General features: G+C 56.9%; 1 protein-coding gene across 1 annotated transcript; it reads right to left on the reverse strand.

The window, feature by feature from the left end:
- Window positions 1-62: 62 nt before the first annotated feature.
- LOC309622432 (adenylate cyclase type 1-like) lies at window positions 63-17641 on the reverse strand (the record flags this gene model as incomplete). The annotated part of the gene is made up of 4 exons (XM_082409485.1): window positions 63-4846; window positions 8134-8289; window positions 10448-10589; window positions 17400-17641. The coding sequence occupies 4 exons, from the start codon at window positions 17639-17641 to the stop codon at window positions 4826-4828; spliced, it is 561 nt and encodes a 186-aa protein (XP_082265611.1). The 3' UTR covers window positions 63-4825.
- Window positions 17642-18447: the final 806 nt, after the last annotated feature.

The following is an 18447-nucleotide window of genomic DNA, read 5'->3' on the forward strand; positions in this document are numbered from 1 at the left end:
GCTCTCCTGTTGTGAGGGGCCAGGAGGCTGTTAGCTGGAGGCGCACGCAGGCAGGTAATGTCACAGTCACCGGGTTTCAGGGTTTTGTGCTTATTCTGTGTGGGCAGGACTGGCTTCTGGGGGTCAAGGTCGTCCTCGGCCCTCAGGGCAGCCGGACATTGGGACCCAGAGATGTGCTCCCTCACCAGATCCTACAGGGCACCTGGATGCAGAGACCACCTGTGCTCAGTTCCCTCCCTGGAAGACTTTTCTGATTATTAAACTGCGGCTCCATCAATGGGACAGAATGGCCACCTCTGGGCAGTGGAATTACACATTTTCCCCTCTTGTTATGCTTTCCTCTTCTTTCCCACAACAATTGTAAATTTCCTTTAAAAACAAATCAAAATCAAGTTAAGGGAAAACGTTGCTTGTTCTGACGTGGAAATTGGGTCTCTGAGCCTCTTTCTTGACCCACCAAAGGGAAGCATAGTGGTTTAAGCGCAGGGACTCAGGAACCAGGGGCTGTGCAACCTTGAGTGAACCGCTTAACCTCTCTGTGCTCCAGTTCCCTGGTCTGTAAAATGGGAGCAACAGTGGCCACCTCATTAGCTCTCACGAGGAGCCAGAATGTTCATACTCCAAGGAAGGACTCCTGGCCCAGAGCAAGTCCTCAAGCTGGCCCTCACTGTCCTTAGCGGTGGCCACAGGGGGCTCCCCCACTACTGCCACGGAGTCAGAGTCAGCGGGAAAGGCTACAGGGAGCAGACTCTCGAGCTTCCAGAGCCCCAGCGCAGCACGGAGGTCCCGGCGAAGCAGATGCTCCAGGAACTGCAGGCGCCTCATGGGAAATGGGGCGGGGCTGCCGAGGGGCCTCCTGGGAGAATCTCAGCAGACATCAGCTCCACCCGGCCGGAGAGGTGAACGCCGCTCTCACTGCTGGTAGGGCTGAGCCGCGGGGACGTGGAGAAGCGGGGCTTAGAGCCCGGCAGGTCAGGCAGTGGGCGCAGAAGCTGCACTTTTTGCCTCTCTTCCCCTGACACTCTTCTGTCTCAGGCGCATCTCGCACCCCTGAGGTCGGGGTGTTCCAGACCCCTCTCCTCTCTGGGCACCATTCCTCTGAGCTGGAGTCCTTCACAGCCACGGGTCTCCAGGGTGGTCTCCGGACACTAGGAACTAGTTGGGTGTGTGCTCTGCTGCCGCAGGCCCTCCAGGGTCCCTGATTCGGATCTGAGATTGAGACGCGCTGCTTTACTACTTTCCTGTTTTTAATAAACCAGGTAGGTCTCATCTACGAAAGCCGACTTAAGAGTTTAATTATACCTACCACTAAGAAAGCCACTGGGTCTCAGTCCACACCAGGACATTTCCATGGACCCACCGATGCCAGGGTCTCAGATGCAAGTGCGTGGCAGAGACTGCTGGCAGTCTCCCCGACATTCATACCCCCTTGGTCACAGAACCCGTGTTCTATAAAGGCATTGGTCGCAGCCAATGCACTGCCTTTCTCCCCTTCCCCTGTCAGCTTGGTGCAGCTGTGTGGCTGAGTTCTGCCCAATGAGCTATATGCAGAAGTGTTGCTAGGGAGCATCCTCAAGAGGAGAGAGATATGCCTTTTGCCAGCTCTGCCTTCTTTCTGCTGGCTGGAATGCAGATGCAATGACTGGAGCCCCAGCCTTTATCTTGGGCCATGAGGTGGCAGAGCAGGCAAGCCAGAATAATGAAAGAGAAAGGGTCTGGTCAAGATGCTTGTGAAGCCACCACATTAGCCTTGAATTGCCTGCTCTCTGGATTTACTTTATCCATGAGAAAACTAACCTCTATTTTGTTCAAGAAAACATGATTGGGGTTTTCTTCATATGCCATGAAACTCACTCCTGATTAGCATTACCCCCGAGAACACACATCTCTGAAGCGGCATTCCTGGATGCTATGACCAGTCTGATCCTCCAATCCCAATCTGCCCTCTACCTGCCATGGGGTGTGGTAGTTACAAGAAGACGGGGTGGTGAACTGGGGGACAGGGAAGATGGGGCATTCCCACAGCATGGAGCTGAAACCCTGGCCTGGGGTAGACTGGGCAGGCATGCACTTCCTGGGGCTGAGCTTGGGCACCCAACTTCCTGAAGCAGATGAGCAGCTGAGATCAGAAAAAGTGTCCCCAAGCCTGCAAAGCACAGAGCTGCGTCTCGGGTCTCCTTTCACACCTGACACCCCAGGAAGGCCATGGTTTGAGAAACGGTCTCTGCCCAGCATCAGCCCCTCTGGGGAGCAGGCAGCAGGCGGCTGCTCTGCCCCAGGCCTTACCCAGTCCCCTCACATATCCCGCTCCCCACAGGGCCCAATGAGGGCCCTACCATCCACCCTCACCCACTGAAGGACAGGGACACCCCAGGGGCTTGATGCTATCACTTCACAGACGACTTTCTAGAAATGATCATCAGCCTAAGAACTGGCGCCTTTTCTCCACCCTTTTCCACAAAGAATTCCTTGTTTGAACCCCTCCCGGAGCAGGCGCAGGGGCCAGGTTCACGCCTCCCAAAGGGCGTCCTCATCAGGGGGTATCCACCGCCTCCTTGAAGCAGCTGTGAAGTTCTCTCCTTCCTCTTCTCTGCAAGAGTCCGTATATGAGGGGGCACTATAGCTCTTTCAGTGACCAGGGGAACCCACCGTCAGAGCCGGACGGGCTGGGAGTTTCCTCCTGGGAAGCACTTTAGTAAGACTTGAGTTCCTAACAGACAAAGGAGTATTCACATTTCCACTTTTGCCTGGGTCTTTTTGCTCTTTTGAGTTTTACCAGGAATTTGTCCATTTCATCTAAACCGTGAAGTGGGCTGTAAGGTTGCCACCTTACCTTCAACCATGAACGTGTTAGGATCTACACGATGCCGCCCCCTTGCTCCCCGGGGACAATGGTAATGGTGTCTTGGCTGGAATGTCATGGCTGACAGCTCGGGGTTTAATCCACTTCAAGGTCATGGGCTGTCGGGGAGCGAGGAGGAGCAGAACCTCTTACTGGAACCCACTGGGGTTTTGCCAGACAAGGGTCAGCATAAGGGCTGAGCTAAAACTGGCCAGGAGGGGAGGGAGCAGCTCAAGGCACAGAGCTCTCGAGCGGGGCCACGAGGGATGGCTCAGTCGCGTGATCTCAGATGAGAAATCCTACGAGCCCCTGGAAACCGTCCTGAGGCATGAAGTCTTTCCTGAGGCCTAAGCAACGAGAACACCATGCCCAGATCCAGCCCAGCAAGAGTCTCTGCTCTGTCCAGCAGCTTTCCGGATGCCAGTGCAGGCTGTTCCCAGGTGGGCAGACCTGGCCTGGGTCTCGACCACGGTAAGTGACCTTCAGCTCAGAAGGGTAAGTGGCCAATGGCGACTGTGCTCTGGTCTGGTTTGTCTGGGGCTGATGGACATAGACCCACCTCAGGTCAGCCTGTCACTTCAGGGGTCAGAGTCTCGTCTTGCGACAACTAAAAGCCAGTGACAAGGGGGCTTCCCTGGTGGCGCAGTGGTTAAGAACTCGCCTGCCAATGCAGGGGACACGGGTTCGAGCCCTGGTCCGGGAAGATCCCACATGCCGCGGAGCAACTAAGCCTGCAAGCCACAACTACTGAAGCCTGCACGCCTAGAGCCCGTGCTCCACAAAAAGAGAAGCCACCGCAATGAGAAGCCCGTGCACCGCAACAAAGACCCAATGCAGCCAAAAATAAATAATAAATTAATTAAAAAAAAAAAAAACAAGCCAGTGACAAAAGAGTGTCACACACATCACTGTGGTGACAGAGCGGGGAGCCAACCGCTGCCCCTTGCAGTGGTTATGCCTGGGGCATCCTGATTCAGTGGGGACAGAAAGCAAGTAAGAAGCTACTAGACGTCAAAGAAGCCTTGGAGGAGCCTGTAATACCATTTACCCTGTAAGAGTCAGAGAAGAAAAGCCACCAGAAGGATCATCTCAATAGATACTGAACACTATCTGCTAAAATTCAGTATCTACTTCTCATTCTAGAAAGTGTGAACACTCACTCACGGGGCTACTTTCTTGAGATCATTAGGCACCTATTACTAGTTCTTACCAAAAGCATCACAATTAATAAGAAAACTCTATTTGTTTCAACTAATTAAAGCCAGAATGAAAAAAAAGAATGCCATTCATCACTATCATTTAATAAAGGATGTAAAAAAAAGAAACAAAAATTATCACTATTTAAAAGTGATACCACTGTATATCAAGAAAACCGAAGGGAAGTAAAAAAGTTATTACAATCAGTTTCAATAAGCATGGACCAAACATAAGCTACAATTTTATCTTCATCAAATTCAAGCAGAAATGGTGGAAACTATATTTTCAAAATATTTCTAGGCATCCTTAAAACAAAAAGCTGGGAAACGGGGTAGGAAAGGCCCTCTGCAGACCTGAAACAGATCAGGAAGGGAGACGCAGCGTGAAGCAATGAACAATGCTTAAACTGTGCCGAGGCCGTGCTGGGGAAGCTGTCCCAAGAGTGAGTGCGGAAAACATCGAGAGAACAATTTGGCAACAGCGATCACAAATTAAAATACATGCCCCATTTAACGCAGCGATTGCACTACAAAGAAGTTACCCCAGGCTATCCTTGTAAAGTTCACTAAGATGTATAAAAAAATTTTTTTTTATTTAAGGATGTTCTCAGCACCAATGGCCAAGAGAAGAAATCTGGAAGTCATGTTCCCACGCATCAGCAAGGCACCGGGAAACAAGTCTGTCTGCAGGAAACAAGTCTGTCCAGGATCTCCAAGGTCTGTCACTGAGTGAAAAGACAGGGCGTTGGGACAGTTAAATAGGTCAAGTCTTATTGGCATTAACCTTCTAGCACACAGCCAGGTTTTTCTGGGGGGGAAAAAAAAACACAAAATGGTAAACAGTTCGGGGGATTGGACTTTCTGTATCATGGGTACATGTTACTTTTATATTTTAAAATAAATATGCTTAGGTAATTTTAAATCTGAAGAGAAGGACGGAAGCAGCATTTTTTAAAAGGGGAGAGAGAATTGGGAGGCTCCTGGTGTACATTCTAGAAGAGGCAAATCTACTGGCAGTATTAGGGGACTCCATAGCGAGCGTCTCCCCACGCTGGCCGGGGAGGGGGAGGCTCGTCTCCCACCTGCTGCTACAGGTAACACTGGTGCTACAGTCTCTAACCAGCTACACACCCACTCTCGCATATACTCAACTCAGAGAAATCCATTTTACAAAATGATCAGAGACGTAAGTGCACTTTCGTGAGCAAAAAATGCTATGAATCATTTACTTTGCTTAAAAAAAAACCCCAAAAAACAATAAAAGCAGAAATGACCTAAATATCAATGGAAGTTGAGTGGAAGTTGAGTAAGTAAACGGTCTCTCCCTAGGCTGGAAATCTGCACAATGATTAGAGAATTCTATTTTTGAGGAATAGTCAATAATATAAAGAAACCCTTATGATACACTGGCAAGTGAAAAAAAGTAACAAGCAGCAAACTGATATATCATCCCATCAATTTTATGTAGAAATGTATAAATATACACACATCTAAGAAGCTAGAAGGACGAAAATGTTAATGATAGGTTGGTTGTGGGTGATTGGATTATAGATGAATGCTTTTCATTTTCTTCTTCGTGCGTTTTTGTATTTTTCTGTATTTTCCACAATAAATTACTTTTATAATCAGAAAGGGATATTGAAGGAAGAAACAGAACAAGTGTAAGCATGCAGGGGTTGGATTTACTGGAGACCAGTACCTTGGACGTGAAGTACCCTAAAGCTGTGCTGGAGCCCTGACGCCAAACCCCAAAGGCCAGGTCCCTGCCCGGAGGTGCGTGCACGGTATCGCCACCTAGCGGCCGATTCACCCTGGGCGCCCACACCGCTGACCCAGGAGAGGCCAGGAACACGGGAACCCCAGGTGCGCTGTGGTCTGAGGCTGACCACGTACATCTGAGTCACCCCCCAGAACCTGGGACACAATGTCTCACAAACTCGGCACAAAGGCACAGGCGACAGTGGAACCCACTGCCCTGACCCCGCCGGCTTCCCCAGCTCCTCTCCAAGGCCACCTCGATCAGGCTCAAGGTGCGGATAAAGTAAACGGAAGACAGGAACGGGAACGATGAGGCAGACCTCATCCTAAAGCAGATGCAGGATGTGAGACCCGCCGGGGAGAACGGCTGCAGGGCAGGGGCCGCGCTGCTCGGGGGTCACCGGACGGGGCACTCATGCCATCCTCCCCAAATGTCCCCACTGGTGGCTGGCCCCGCCCGTGCACGGCCTCTCCACCCCATCGTTCCAGGACCACCATGGACCCCCCCCCCTCAGGCCACCTGCCCTGTCTTCACCCTCTGATGCCCTCCCACGGTGCCCGCCCTCTACCCGCCCCATCCTCGTTTTCACTAATCGCGGGGGGCACGTGGCAACAAAAGGGCACAGAGCAGAGCAGCAGAGGCCCGGGCTCCCAGCTCGGCTCCCAGCCTGCGGCACCTGCCCACGGGGGCTGTGCTCTCTGTCTCCCCAGCAGGGGAGCTGCCCGGGCCCACAGAGGCTGCCCGGGGGGTAACGAGGCCGGAATCGGGCGCCCTGCGGATGAGGGGTCAGAGTCTGGAGGAGGCGGCGTGACGGAGAGAGAAGCGGGCTGGGTGCAGGAGGGCGCCTGAGAGCAGAGCGCAGGCCTGGGCTGCGGTCTCCTCCGTCGGAGCCAGCCAGGCAGCGGCGGAGGTGTCCCAAGCACCAGAGATGTTGGGTGTGTCGGAGAGGGGGGCCTGGGGACCCTGAGCACACAGGGGAGACCCGTGGGAGACTGTGGGGACAGGGGGCCAAGGACGAAACCCTGGACACCACCACTCATGCTCGCAAGGGAGGCGGGACGGCTGCAAAGCTGGGGAGGTGAGAGGCTCGGGGGACGAGGAATCCAGGAATCCAACCGTGACTCCTGACGCTGGTAGTAAAGGAAGGAGGGAAGGGGCCCTGCACACAGCAGATCTGCCTCCCCCCACCCCTGGGATGGGAGGGACGGAGCTGCACGGCCCCTGTCCGGGGCGTTGAGCCCAGGTGTGAGAGTCAGCAGGATTTTGCTTCTTCCTGAAAAGCCACTAAAACTGTGGTGAGGGAATTCCTTTTAAAGGCATAAAACCCACACGGAAGAGAAAATGAGACTGCAGAAGCAGCAACGCAATCTCGGGAAACAGTCACTGATGTGCAGACCCAAGAACACAGGTGACAGCGAAAGTGAGAATATTCAGCAGGCACAGCCGTCGGTGCAGCGGCTGGAGGGCCAATGACAAGAGGACGTGGGGAGGATGATCAAAGCTGCTGACGAAGTGGTGGAGCACAGGCTTCACCCCAGGCTGCCAGGACACGGCCCTCCTGCCCCAGAGGACCGGGGTCTTCCCTTGGGGGGAAGGGATCAGGGTCTCTGGCCCCGGGTTACAGACAGTATGCCTGTGTGGTTGAAGCAGACACTAAGGACCACCACCCCCCCCAGCCACAGTGCTGTCCCCGCTCAGCTCCAGGCTTTCACCCCAGGCCTCGCCCCATCCCAGCAGACTAAAGACGAAGGTGACTCTGACCAACCCAAGAAGAAAGACGGAAAATCCTGCACCCAGGTCACCTGCAGGAACACCCACAAAAGGAACCTCCGTCAAGGTTGGAGGCCATGTACCATGAACTAGAGGGACTTAACCCAGGAAGGAGGGACTTAACCCAGGAAGGAGGGGCCTCTGAGAGCCAGAGAGGGAGGGAGGGGATGGCCAGAGATGCTCTCCACGGAGGTGAAGGGCAAGGCTGGGGTGACAGCACGTTGAGACTCTCGGGGTGCAGACAGAGGAGGTCGGGGGCTCCGGAACCAGCGATACAATATCTGACACGTACAAATATCCTGAGGACAGATTTAAACAACGGCTGGGGGACTGTAGCTGGAATTTACCGATAAATCCATGGAATGCCAAGTTGCAAAAATGAAAACACAACATAATGAAAAGTGTTTTGCAGGAAAGCAAAAGCAGCCCAGCTCTGAACGGCATTTACAAGACTGTGAAAGGTGAAGGGCGAGGGCTAATGGAGCAGACAGCAGCAGGACTGCACTGGGACGACAGACGAACAGGGACTCAGAGCAGGGCCGGCACACGGGGGTGGGGCCGCCTACCTTGTCGTCGTCCTCGCAGGTCATGACATTGGAGAAAGGGATCTCGGCCTTGAACATCTTCCGGCAGTGCATGAGCTGCACCAGCAGGTAGCACACGGTCTTGAACTTCATCCTCTTGGCCGGTTTTATATCTGAGAGAATCAGCCCTGGAAATATCTGTGCGGACGTGCAGCAAAGAGAAACGCTGTGAGCAGACACACACGTCCTACCTCTTGGGCGGGGAGCACGAACTTAACAGGGCAGGGAGATCACAGGCCACTTGTTGAGGACCTACTGCTCACCAGACACAGCAGGGAACAGAACCGGCAACCCGGTCCCAAAACACGCAGGTCTCAACTACGCCCAATGCCGCTGAAACGAGAGCGATGCCCGAATCCTGGGGCAGATGCATGGACATCACCCAGCTGGGGCAGCACCACGCTGATGAGTGTCACCCACTGGCCCGCGGGGTCCCTCCTGCAGACCTCCCCTTCTGCAGACCTCCCCTTCTGCCTTTCACCTTTTTCTCTCTCCTTCTCAACCCAAACTTCTCCAAAGGGGCTGCTCATTGTACAGACCTCGTCACCCTCAAACCGCAGCCACGGCTGACGCTGTTGTTTCATTCTGCATGACGGGTGGGGCGGCATCCACTCATGGCACCGAGGCTCCCTCCTCTGACTCACAACCTCCTGCATCCCGGCAGCGGCTCGCAGGCCTTCCTCCTTGGCACCCTGCCCTCCGCTCCTATGTCCCCAGGTTGACCCCAGCTGGTCACCCAAACCTCTCACACCTGCCCTTCTCTCACACACTCACTCCCCTTCTCCAGGAGTCAGCTCACCCTGCCCTGAGCCCCATTTCTCTCCCCCGGCCAGTGCCACACCCATCCACAGCTCCCACGTCACATGGGTGCCACCGCATCCTGGCCCGGAGAGCACTGGCCCATGGATGCCCCAGGACAGCGAAACCCGAAGCTCTCCCTGACCTGCTTGTATCCTGAAGAAGCTGTGGCCACCTGTGTCCCATGCACCTCACCTGTGTCCCGTGCCCCTCACCTGAGCCCTGCGCCCCTCACCTGAGCCCTGCACCTCTCACCTAAGCCCTGCACCTCTCACCTGAGCTCTGTACTCCTCACCTGAGCCCTGCACCCCTCACCTGAGCCCTGCACCCCTCACCTGAGTCCTGCACCCCTCACCTGAGCTCTGCACTCCTCACCTGAGTCCTGCGCCCCTCACCTGTGTCCTGCATCCCTCACCTGAGCCCTGCGCCCCTCACCTGAACCCTACACTCCTCACCTGTGTCCTGCACCCCTCACCTGAGTCCTGCTCCCCTCACCTGAGTCCTGCACCCCTCACCTGAGCCCTGCGCCCCTCACCTGAACCCTACACTCCTCACCTGTGTCCTGCACCCCTCATCTGAGTCCTGCTCCCCTCACCTGAGTCCTGCACCCCTCACCTGAGCCCTGCACCCCTCACCTGAACCCTACACTCACCTGTGTCCTGCTTCCCTCACTTGAGTCCTGCGTCCCTCACCTGAGTCCTGCGCCCCTCACCTGAGCCCTATGCCCCTCACCTGAGTCCTGTGCCCCTCACCTGAGCCCTGTGCCCCTCACCTGAGCCCTGCGTCCCTCACCTGAGCCCTGCGTCCCTCACCTGAGCCCTGCGTCCCTCACCTGAGCCCTGCACCCCTCACCTGAGCCCTATGCCCCTCATCTGAGTCCTGCGCCCCTCACCTGAGCCCTGCGCCCCTCACCTGAGCCCTGCGCCCCTCACCTGAGCCCTGAGCCCCTCACCTGAGTCCTGCGCCCCTCACCTGAGCCCTGCACTCCTCACCTGAGCCCTGTGCCCCTCACCTGAGCCCTACACCCCTCACCTGAGCGCTGCACCCCTCATCTGAGCCCCGGAAGTGGCTCATTCACCCTCAATCGTGTCCAGATCACTTTCCCAGGGCAGCGTGACCTTCAGCGCTCACACAGGATGGTCACAAGCCTTCCTGTGTGCACAGCACCCCTCGATCCATAGCACACCGCATCCCTGACCTCCTGCACAGGGTTCTCAAACCTGATTTGCAGGAGAGGCAGTGAAGGCCCAGGGAGGTGTGGGAGGACTCAGGATGACCCAGCCCTTGAGGACCCCAGGGCCCTGACTCCAAGTTCCATCCCCTCCCCTCCCCCACGGCCCTCCCCTCACAGGCAACAGGCCAGGCCCAGGACACAAGGTCAGCGGGGACACCCTTCCATGTGCGCAGAGCCCAAGGCCTGAGAAGCAGTGATCTGAGGAGAACGAAGGAGCCATTAGTCCTTAAGAAGGCTCCGCACAGGACCCCTTCTGGAGCCTACCTTTCGCCGATGGGAGGGCACGATAAAAAAGGTCTCGATGTTGTGAGTTTTCAGAAAACTGTTCCTCTCGTGTCCATGGCCCGGCTCCACCTCGTAGTCACCATTCAGGCACGCCAGGGTGGTCTCTGTGATGTGAACCTTCCTACGGAAAAGGAGGCGGAGATTCGGACGGAGCCTCCCCTGCGGGGCCCCCGCTGGTTCTGGGCAGCACCCGGGCGATGCTCTGCGGGGTCCTGGCAGAGGTGCCCCCCCTCACGGGCGAGCTCTGGAAGGAACACTCAGACTCCCTGGGGCATACGCACAGGAGGACTGACCGGTGGGGTGGGGCAGGGGAGGGACCCCAGGAGAGAGGCGGAAGCGTGCAAAGGAGGGCTGCAGGCAGAGGGGATGAGGGGCCAGAGGGACACAAGAGGAACTGAAGGGGAGGAAGGCAGCAAGTGTCAGAGGACACAGAAAGGACGGCGAGGGAAGGAGAGGGTGGCGAGGTGAGGGGAGAAGCGAGGCCCCTCCCCCCCTGCGGTCCCCAAACCCCCAGGGCGGGAGGACCCCAGCCCGACATCAGGCCCGCACTGTCCCCACACAAAGTGGGCGGGCGGGAACAGAGCCGTGCGTGCGGCATTCACGCCCACCCCAGTGAGTTTTCTGGTGAGAGAAGGAGAAATCCTCAGTCAGCAGAGCCTGAGCAAACACCAGCACCCACGTAACCTAGACACATGGCCTGAGCTTCTGGCCCTTAGCAAGGCCCGAGCACTCGGGCTTAGGGAGAAACACAAACTCCCCAGCCTGCAAAACACTCCCTGCAAAGACCTGAGCCCTCACGTCCCCAAACAGTCCCCTGAATTCCTTGGTCGGGGAGGGGCACTGAGGCAGGAGTGAGCATCCCCCCACTGCTGGCCCTGAGGGCACCTGGGACATGGTCACCCCATCAGCCTGGCCCTGGACTGCAGACGGCACCAACGGTCTCTAGAAATGCATGCGTGTCCACTCATTCATTCACTGGTCGCCCTCCCTCCCTCCCTTCCTCCCTTCCTTCCACCACAGAGAGGGACAGCACAGTCCCGTCCCTGAGCTGAGGGGCCAACAGGGAGGCAGAAACATCAGCACCTGCTCTCAGCGCAGAGCACCTCAGGCTCTGGAAAAGAGGATGATTGGGGTCTCGGGCGCACGCTGCCCTAAAAGCACACGGCGGGAATGGACAGCACCCAGGCTCCCAGCCTGGACTGGGGAGAAACTGGAGGCCTGGCTGGTCCTGAGCAGCAAGGTCACTACCGGGGGCAGGGCCACCTCACTCGCAAGTGCTGCCCAGCACTCACGGGGCGGTGCCTCACCCAACACAGGCGGCGGGAGTGAGACAGCCAGCCACGCCAGCTCGCCTGCCCGGAGACGGAGGGTGGGGATGCCCACTGTCTGCCATCCCTAAGGCCCGCGGCACCAGAGCCCAGTTACTGATGAGGCTGTCTTGCCCAGGACAACAGGGGTGGGGAGATGTGGGACCTGGGGCGGAGCGGGCCCACCATACCCTGGAGCTGGGGGGGGCACGCAGGTGACCCCAATCACGGTTCCTACCTGAGGGCCCCTGGGGCGGGGGGCGGGTAGGCCATTTGCTCGGGACCCAATCTCACTTGCTTCCAGGAAGCCTGGAACACGCATCCAGCACATCAGTCTGGGGCTGACCAGGAGCCGTGTGTGCTTTGGGGCAGCAGAGGGGGCTGTGTGGTCTCCTGCCACCAAGAAGCTGGAGGCCATCTCCATGCAAGAAGCAGACAGGTGCCCCATCCCTCCCTGGCCTTGGCCTCTCCAAGGCAACCACTCAGGGTGTAGGGCCTTGGGAAGGAGTCCATGAACCAAGTCCCAGGGGTCCCAGCATGAGATGCTGGGGTAAAGACACAGCAGTGATTCATTCCTCCCATCTGTCCACCCGTCCATCTGTCTGTCTGACCAGCCACACTCCCCGAATACCCAATGAGTAGAAGATAAGTGCTTGCAGAATGGATGGATGGAAGGAGGCATGGAGGATGGATGGATGGAAGATGGATGGGTGGATGGAAGGAAGTATGGAGGATGGATGGGTGGATGGAAGGAAGTATGGAAGATGGATGGATGGAAGATGGATGGGTGGATGGAAGGAAGTATGGAAGATGGATGGATGGAAGATGGATGGGTGGATGGAAGGAAGTATGGAAGATGGATGGATGGAAGATGGATGGGTGGATGGAAGGAAGTATGGAGGATGGATGGATGGAAGATGGATGGGTGGATGGAAGGAAGTATGGAGGATGGATGGATGGAAGATGGATGGGTGGATGGAAGGAAGTATGGAGGATGGGTGGATGGAAGATGGATGGGTGGATGGAAGGAAGTATGGAGGATGGATGGATGGAAGATGGATGGGTGGATGGAAGGAAGTATGGAGGATGGGTGGATGGAAGATGGATGGGTGGATGGAAGGAAGTATGGAGGATGGATGGATGGAAGATGGATGGGTGGATGGAATGAAGTATGGAGGATGGATGGATGGAAGATGGATGGGTGGATGGAAGGAAGTATGGAAGATGGACGGATGGAAGATGGATGGGTGGATGGAAGGAAGTATGGAGGATGGACGGATGCAAGATGGATGGGTGGATGGAAGGAAGTATGGAGGATGGGTGGATGGAAGATGGATGGGTGGATGGAAGGAAGTATGGAGGATGGATGGATGGAAGATGGATGGGTGGATGGAAGGAAGTATGGAGGATGGGTGGATGGAAGATGGATGGGTGGATGGAAGGAAGTATGGAGGATGGATGGATGGAAGATGGATGGGTGGATGGAAGGAAGTATGGAGGATAGATGGATGGAAGATGGATGGGTGGATGGAAGGAAGTATGGAGGATGGATGGGTGGATGGAAGGAAGTATGGAAGATGGATGGATGGAAGATGGATGGGTGGATGGAAGGAAGTATGGAGGATGGATGGATGGAAGATGGATGGGTGGATGGAAGGAAGTATGGAAGATGGATGGATGGAAGATGGATGGGTGGATGGAAGGAAGTATGGAGGATGGATGGATGGAAGATGGATGGGTGGATGGAAGGAAGTATGGAAGATGGACGGATGGAAGATGGATGGGTGGATGGAAGGAAGTATGGAGGATGGATGGGTGGATGGAAGGAAGTATGGAGGATGGATGGATGGAAGATGGATGGGTGGATGGAAGGAAGTATGGAGGATGGACGGATGGAAGATGGATGGGTGGATGGAAGGAAGTATGGAGGATGGACGGATGGAAGATGGATGGGTGGATGGAAGGAAGTATGGAGGATGGACGGATGGAAGATGGATGGGTGGATGGAAGGAAGTATGGAGGATGGACGGATGGAAGATGGATGGGTGGATGGAAGGAAGTATGGAGGATGGACGGATGGAAGATGGATGGGTGGATGGAAGGAAGTATGGAGGATGGACGGATGGAAGATGGATGGGTGGATGGAAGGAAGTATGGAGGATGGACGGATGGAAGATGGATGGGTGGATGGAAGGAAGTATGGAGGATGGGTGGATGGAAGATGGATGGGTGGATGGAAGGAAGTATGGAGGATGGATGGATGGAAGATGGATGGGTGGATGGAAGGAAGTATGGAGGATGGACGGATGGAAGATGGATGGGTGGATGGAAGGAAGTATGGAGGATGGACGGATGGAAGATGGATGGGTGGATGGAAGGAAGTATGGAGGATGGACGGATGGAAGATGGATGGGTGGATGGAAGGAAGTATGGAGGATGGATGGATGGAAGATGGATGGGTGGATGGAAGGAAGATGGATGGGTGGATGGAAGGAAGTATGGAGGATGGATGGATGGAAGATGGATGGGTGGATGGAAGGAAGTATGGAGGATGGATGGATGGAAGATGGATGGGTGGATGGAAGGAAGTATGGAGGATGGATGGATGGAAGATGGATGGGTGGATGGAAGGAAGTATGGAGGATGGGTAGATGGAAGATGGATGGGTGGATGGAAGGAAGTATGGAGGATGGGTGGATGGAAGATGGATGGGTGGATGGAAGGAAGTATGGAGGATGGATGGATGGAAGATGGATGGGTGGATGGAAGGAAGTATGGAAGATGGATGGATGGAAGATGGATGGGTGGATGGATGTATGAGTGGATAGGTGGGTGGTGACGAAAGCAAAAGAATGACCAAGGGGGAAGGGGGAGGGATGGACTGGGAGTTTGGGATGAGCAGATGCAAACTGTTATATAGAGAATGGATGAACAACAAGGTCTTACTGCACAGAACAGGGAACTATATTCAATCTCCTGTGATAAACCATCATGGAAAAGAATATGAAAAAGAACGTATTGATATATATATGTATGTGTAACTGAATCACTTCGCTGTGCAGTAGAAATTAACACAACATTGTGAATCAACTATGCTTCAATAAAATAAGATTTTTTTAAAGAATGAAGGAATCACATTAAGAATAGTGTGAGAAAGAGAAAACCTAAAGAGAGACAGAGTGAGGAAACCCTGAGAAGCTCCAGGGTGGACACCACCTCCAGGGGCCTGGGAGTCTCGGAAGGTTCCTGGAAAAGCCCCATCACACGCGCCCCCCCAACCCCCGCTGCAAGGGCAAGGCAGGACCCCGAGGGGTGCACACACCACGTGGGCCAGGCCCCTAGAGGCACTGGGGAGGGTGGCGTCAGCAGCCCCTGTCCCCACTCACGGAGCAGCTTTCCGGCAACCCCTCCCAGGCCAGCTTCCTTCCGCTCCTCCCCCTTCCCCGCGGGGAGAGTCGCAATGCTTTGTCTCCCTGGAAGCCAGGCACTAACGCTTCGGCCCTCGTGTGCCCTGAACCCTCTGCTGAGGCCACCGCTGGCTGCACGCCCCCGATCTGGTGTCCAGCCCTCATTTCGCAGCACTGAACACAGCTGACGGCTCTCCTTCCTCCCCGGCCCTCCTCCTGGCTGCCCGCACTCCCTCTCACCACGCCGCCCTCCCCTGCTCCTCTTCCTGTCTCCCGCTCCCCTTCTCGCAGGAACTCTCAGGCTCGGGCCTTCATCATCTTCCCTCCTCCTTGCACATCCTCCCGGCGCTCCGTGCGCAGTGCCCCCAAGGGCCTGTGAGCTCCCCAGACCCCCGCCCAGCTCCGAACTGACCTCAGTGCCCAGGAGACCCAGGCTGACAGGTGATAAAGGCACCTCCCTCCGGCCCCATGTCGTGCTCCCCTCTCTGCATCCCCCGGAGTGCTCCCTGTGGCCCCCCAAGAACGTGAACCTCACCGGGGCCGAGGGCTCTGTCTTTGCGGCCGACGCCACCCTCCCCCCTCCTGGAAAAGCCAGGTGCTCTGTAAACACTATGCTCCTGAGGGGGGTGTCTCCGAAAGGGGGAGAGGAGGGGAGGAGGGAAGAAAGAAGCAAAGCAGAGAGCAGGGCAGGCAGGATGCGGCCCCCCCGTGGGACTGGCAGGGAGGGTGAAAGGAGGGAGGCTACCGGTCAGCCGGAACTTGAAAGAGGCCCCGGCCAGGTGAAGGGGTCTGCGGAGCGGGGTCCCTGGCGGTGGGAAGTCCGTGTGCTTGTCCGCACGGCAGGCGGAACGCTTAAAGACCTCAGTGGGCAGGGGAGGAGGGAGGTGGGCGGCTCCTGGCACCACCTGGCCGGCCAAGGGGCTGGACTTTGTGCAGGACAGCGGGGCTGCAGGCGGGCTGCTGCTGGGATTCACTCTGGCGCCCAGAGGGCAAGGGGCAGGCACAGTGAGAAGGTGTCCCCCCCCCGCCCCACCCCGAGACCCTGCTCTGGAGGGTGGAGAACAGGAGGAGGAGTGGAGGGGTGCTGGAAGGACGGAGCCCTGAAGGAAGGAGGGGTCGGTGGCCGCGAGGGCCCCCCCCCCAGGGGGACGTTCAGAGGCAGCCCGGGTCACAGATGACAATGCTGCGATTTTTGAGCTCGCTTAGAAATGCCGTGGCCACTCCCACGGCAGGCTCAGCGTGGATTCAGGCTCGTTGGATTCTAATCTCCAGGCTTGCTGCTTCCTCGAGCCCCGTAAGCCCTCCTTTCCTGCGATTTCAAAGCCGCTCTCCAGAGTGAGTGGCCTTGGATGCCAGCAGTCCCTTGGCCGAGCTCAGGGCCTTGGCACAAGGAAAGGTGTCACCTGTTTCCGCCACCTCCCCCAAAAAGTCAGGCCAGGAGGGAGGGGGGAAGATGCGGCCCAGAGGACGCCAGGTCTCTAGGGTGAGAACAGGACAGCTGGGGACAGGCAGCCAGGGTCAGAGGGGCCCTGAGGCCCCTCAGAGCGGAGGGCACAGAGCTTGGCGCTGAGGTTCATAAGACAGAAGCAGACGCGCGTGTGCAGGAGTCTAGCGCTCAGCTCTAGCCCCGGGGAACCGCAGCTGGGCCCCGCAGCAGCCGCGAGCACAGCCCGACACCCCTCTAAGAGGCGGAAATCGGGAGGGTGGGACCATGCGAGTGCGCCTCAGAGCTCCCTTTTCTGCAATCCCATCATCCCCCTGCTGCCCACCGTTCGTGGAGGGAGGGGAGTTCCCGTTCAGTTCTCGGGTTAATGTTTTCACCATACAGGATGCCTTGGCTCTGTGGAACGGTTTGAAGAAAATGAGACCAAAGGAGGCGACTGTAATTAGAAAGCATTAGGAGTGCACGGACCAACGAGAAATGCATCCTCCTCACTCTAGAGGAAAATCTGTAACTTCCCTAGTGGGGCTCTAAAGGCAGAACACTTTCCACGGAAAGTCTGAGAAAGAAAGCAAAATGGGAAGCAACAGTCAGCACTCAGGACAGCTCCTAGCCAGGCAGACCACGGGGGCGTTCAGTCTCCTCCTCCAGGGTCAGCTTGCCCACTCTCTATGGGGGCCTTGGGGATGGGGCTGGGACAGCCGGGCGTTCCCAGATCCCCAGGCAGAAGGTTGAATTAGAATCCCCCGCCCCTGCCCTCAGGGTCCCCGATTTACCCAGGCAGGCCGGCGGCTTCCATGACGTTCGCCAGGGTCACGTCGTTGGACCACACGTCGTACTGCCACTTGCGCAGGCCCAGGACCCCGCAGAGGACCCTGCCGGTGTGCAGCCCCACACGCATGTTCAGGTCCACCTCGGTGGCCTCGGCCACGGACCTGCAGCAAACACAGGCAGGGCGTGGGGCTGGGGCCCCGTGGTCTGCCCCCTCAGGGCCATGAGCACAGGGGAGCAGGGGCATGGGGGGATCTCCTGACCCAGTCAGCCTGACCCCCGAGCTGTGGCCGCTGGTGGGCAGGGGTCACTCCAAGCTGGCTCCCCCCTGCTCCCTGGCCACTGGCCATCTCACAAGGCATCCCACCTCCCCTCTCCCCCTCCCCACCCAGAGCAGCGGCAGGAGAGAAATGAGCCCAGGACCCCCGATCCAGGACCCCGATCCTGCTCTGGGTGCCACTGACCTGATCAGGGGTGCTCGCACCTGCTTGCTAGCCAGGGGCCAGCGTGAGAGCCCCGGGGAACATCTGACAGGGTCCCAGGAGCCCTGGGAACGGTCAAGGTTTGACCCCGAGTTCCCTGACTGCGAGGGTGGGCTGCACACCCAGCCTGTGGGGAGGCCCAGGGCTCCACAAACCTGCCCCAAACAACAGGGGGACCTTGTGGGTTGTACACTGTGCGTCCGTCAACTCAAGGGAGAAAACAAGACACGCGGACGCTGAAATCAGACTGCAGGGCCAGTGCACACGCGCTCCACCTCCCCAGGCGCTCGTGTCTCTGGGCTCAGCCCCGGCTGAGGAAAGGGCTGGCATGAAGCCCTGAGGGACCCAGGCGAGACGACCCTCGGAGGCGGGGACAGCGTCACGGGAAGCACTCGGGAGAAGAAACAGGAGGTGGCTTTAAAAGTTCCTTGGAGAGAGATTCACGGCAGTCATGTAGGCGGGTTGCGCGCAGAAATCCCCTCGGGGGACACGAGGACGCCCCGTATGGTTTCTCCAGCCCCACGAGGCCCACGGTGAAGTGAGATGCAGGAAGTACACAAAGGGCCTGTGA

Source organism: Balaenoptera borealis (genome assembly GCF_965194805.1).
Source record: "Balaenoptera borealis genome assembly, contig: HAP1_SCAFFOLD_2704, whole genome shotgun sequence".
Classification (NCBI taxonomy): Eukaryota; Metazoa; Chordata; class Mammalia; order Artiodactyla; family Balaenopteridae; genus Balaenoptera; species Balaenoptera borealis.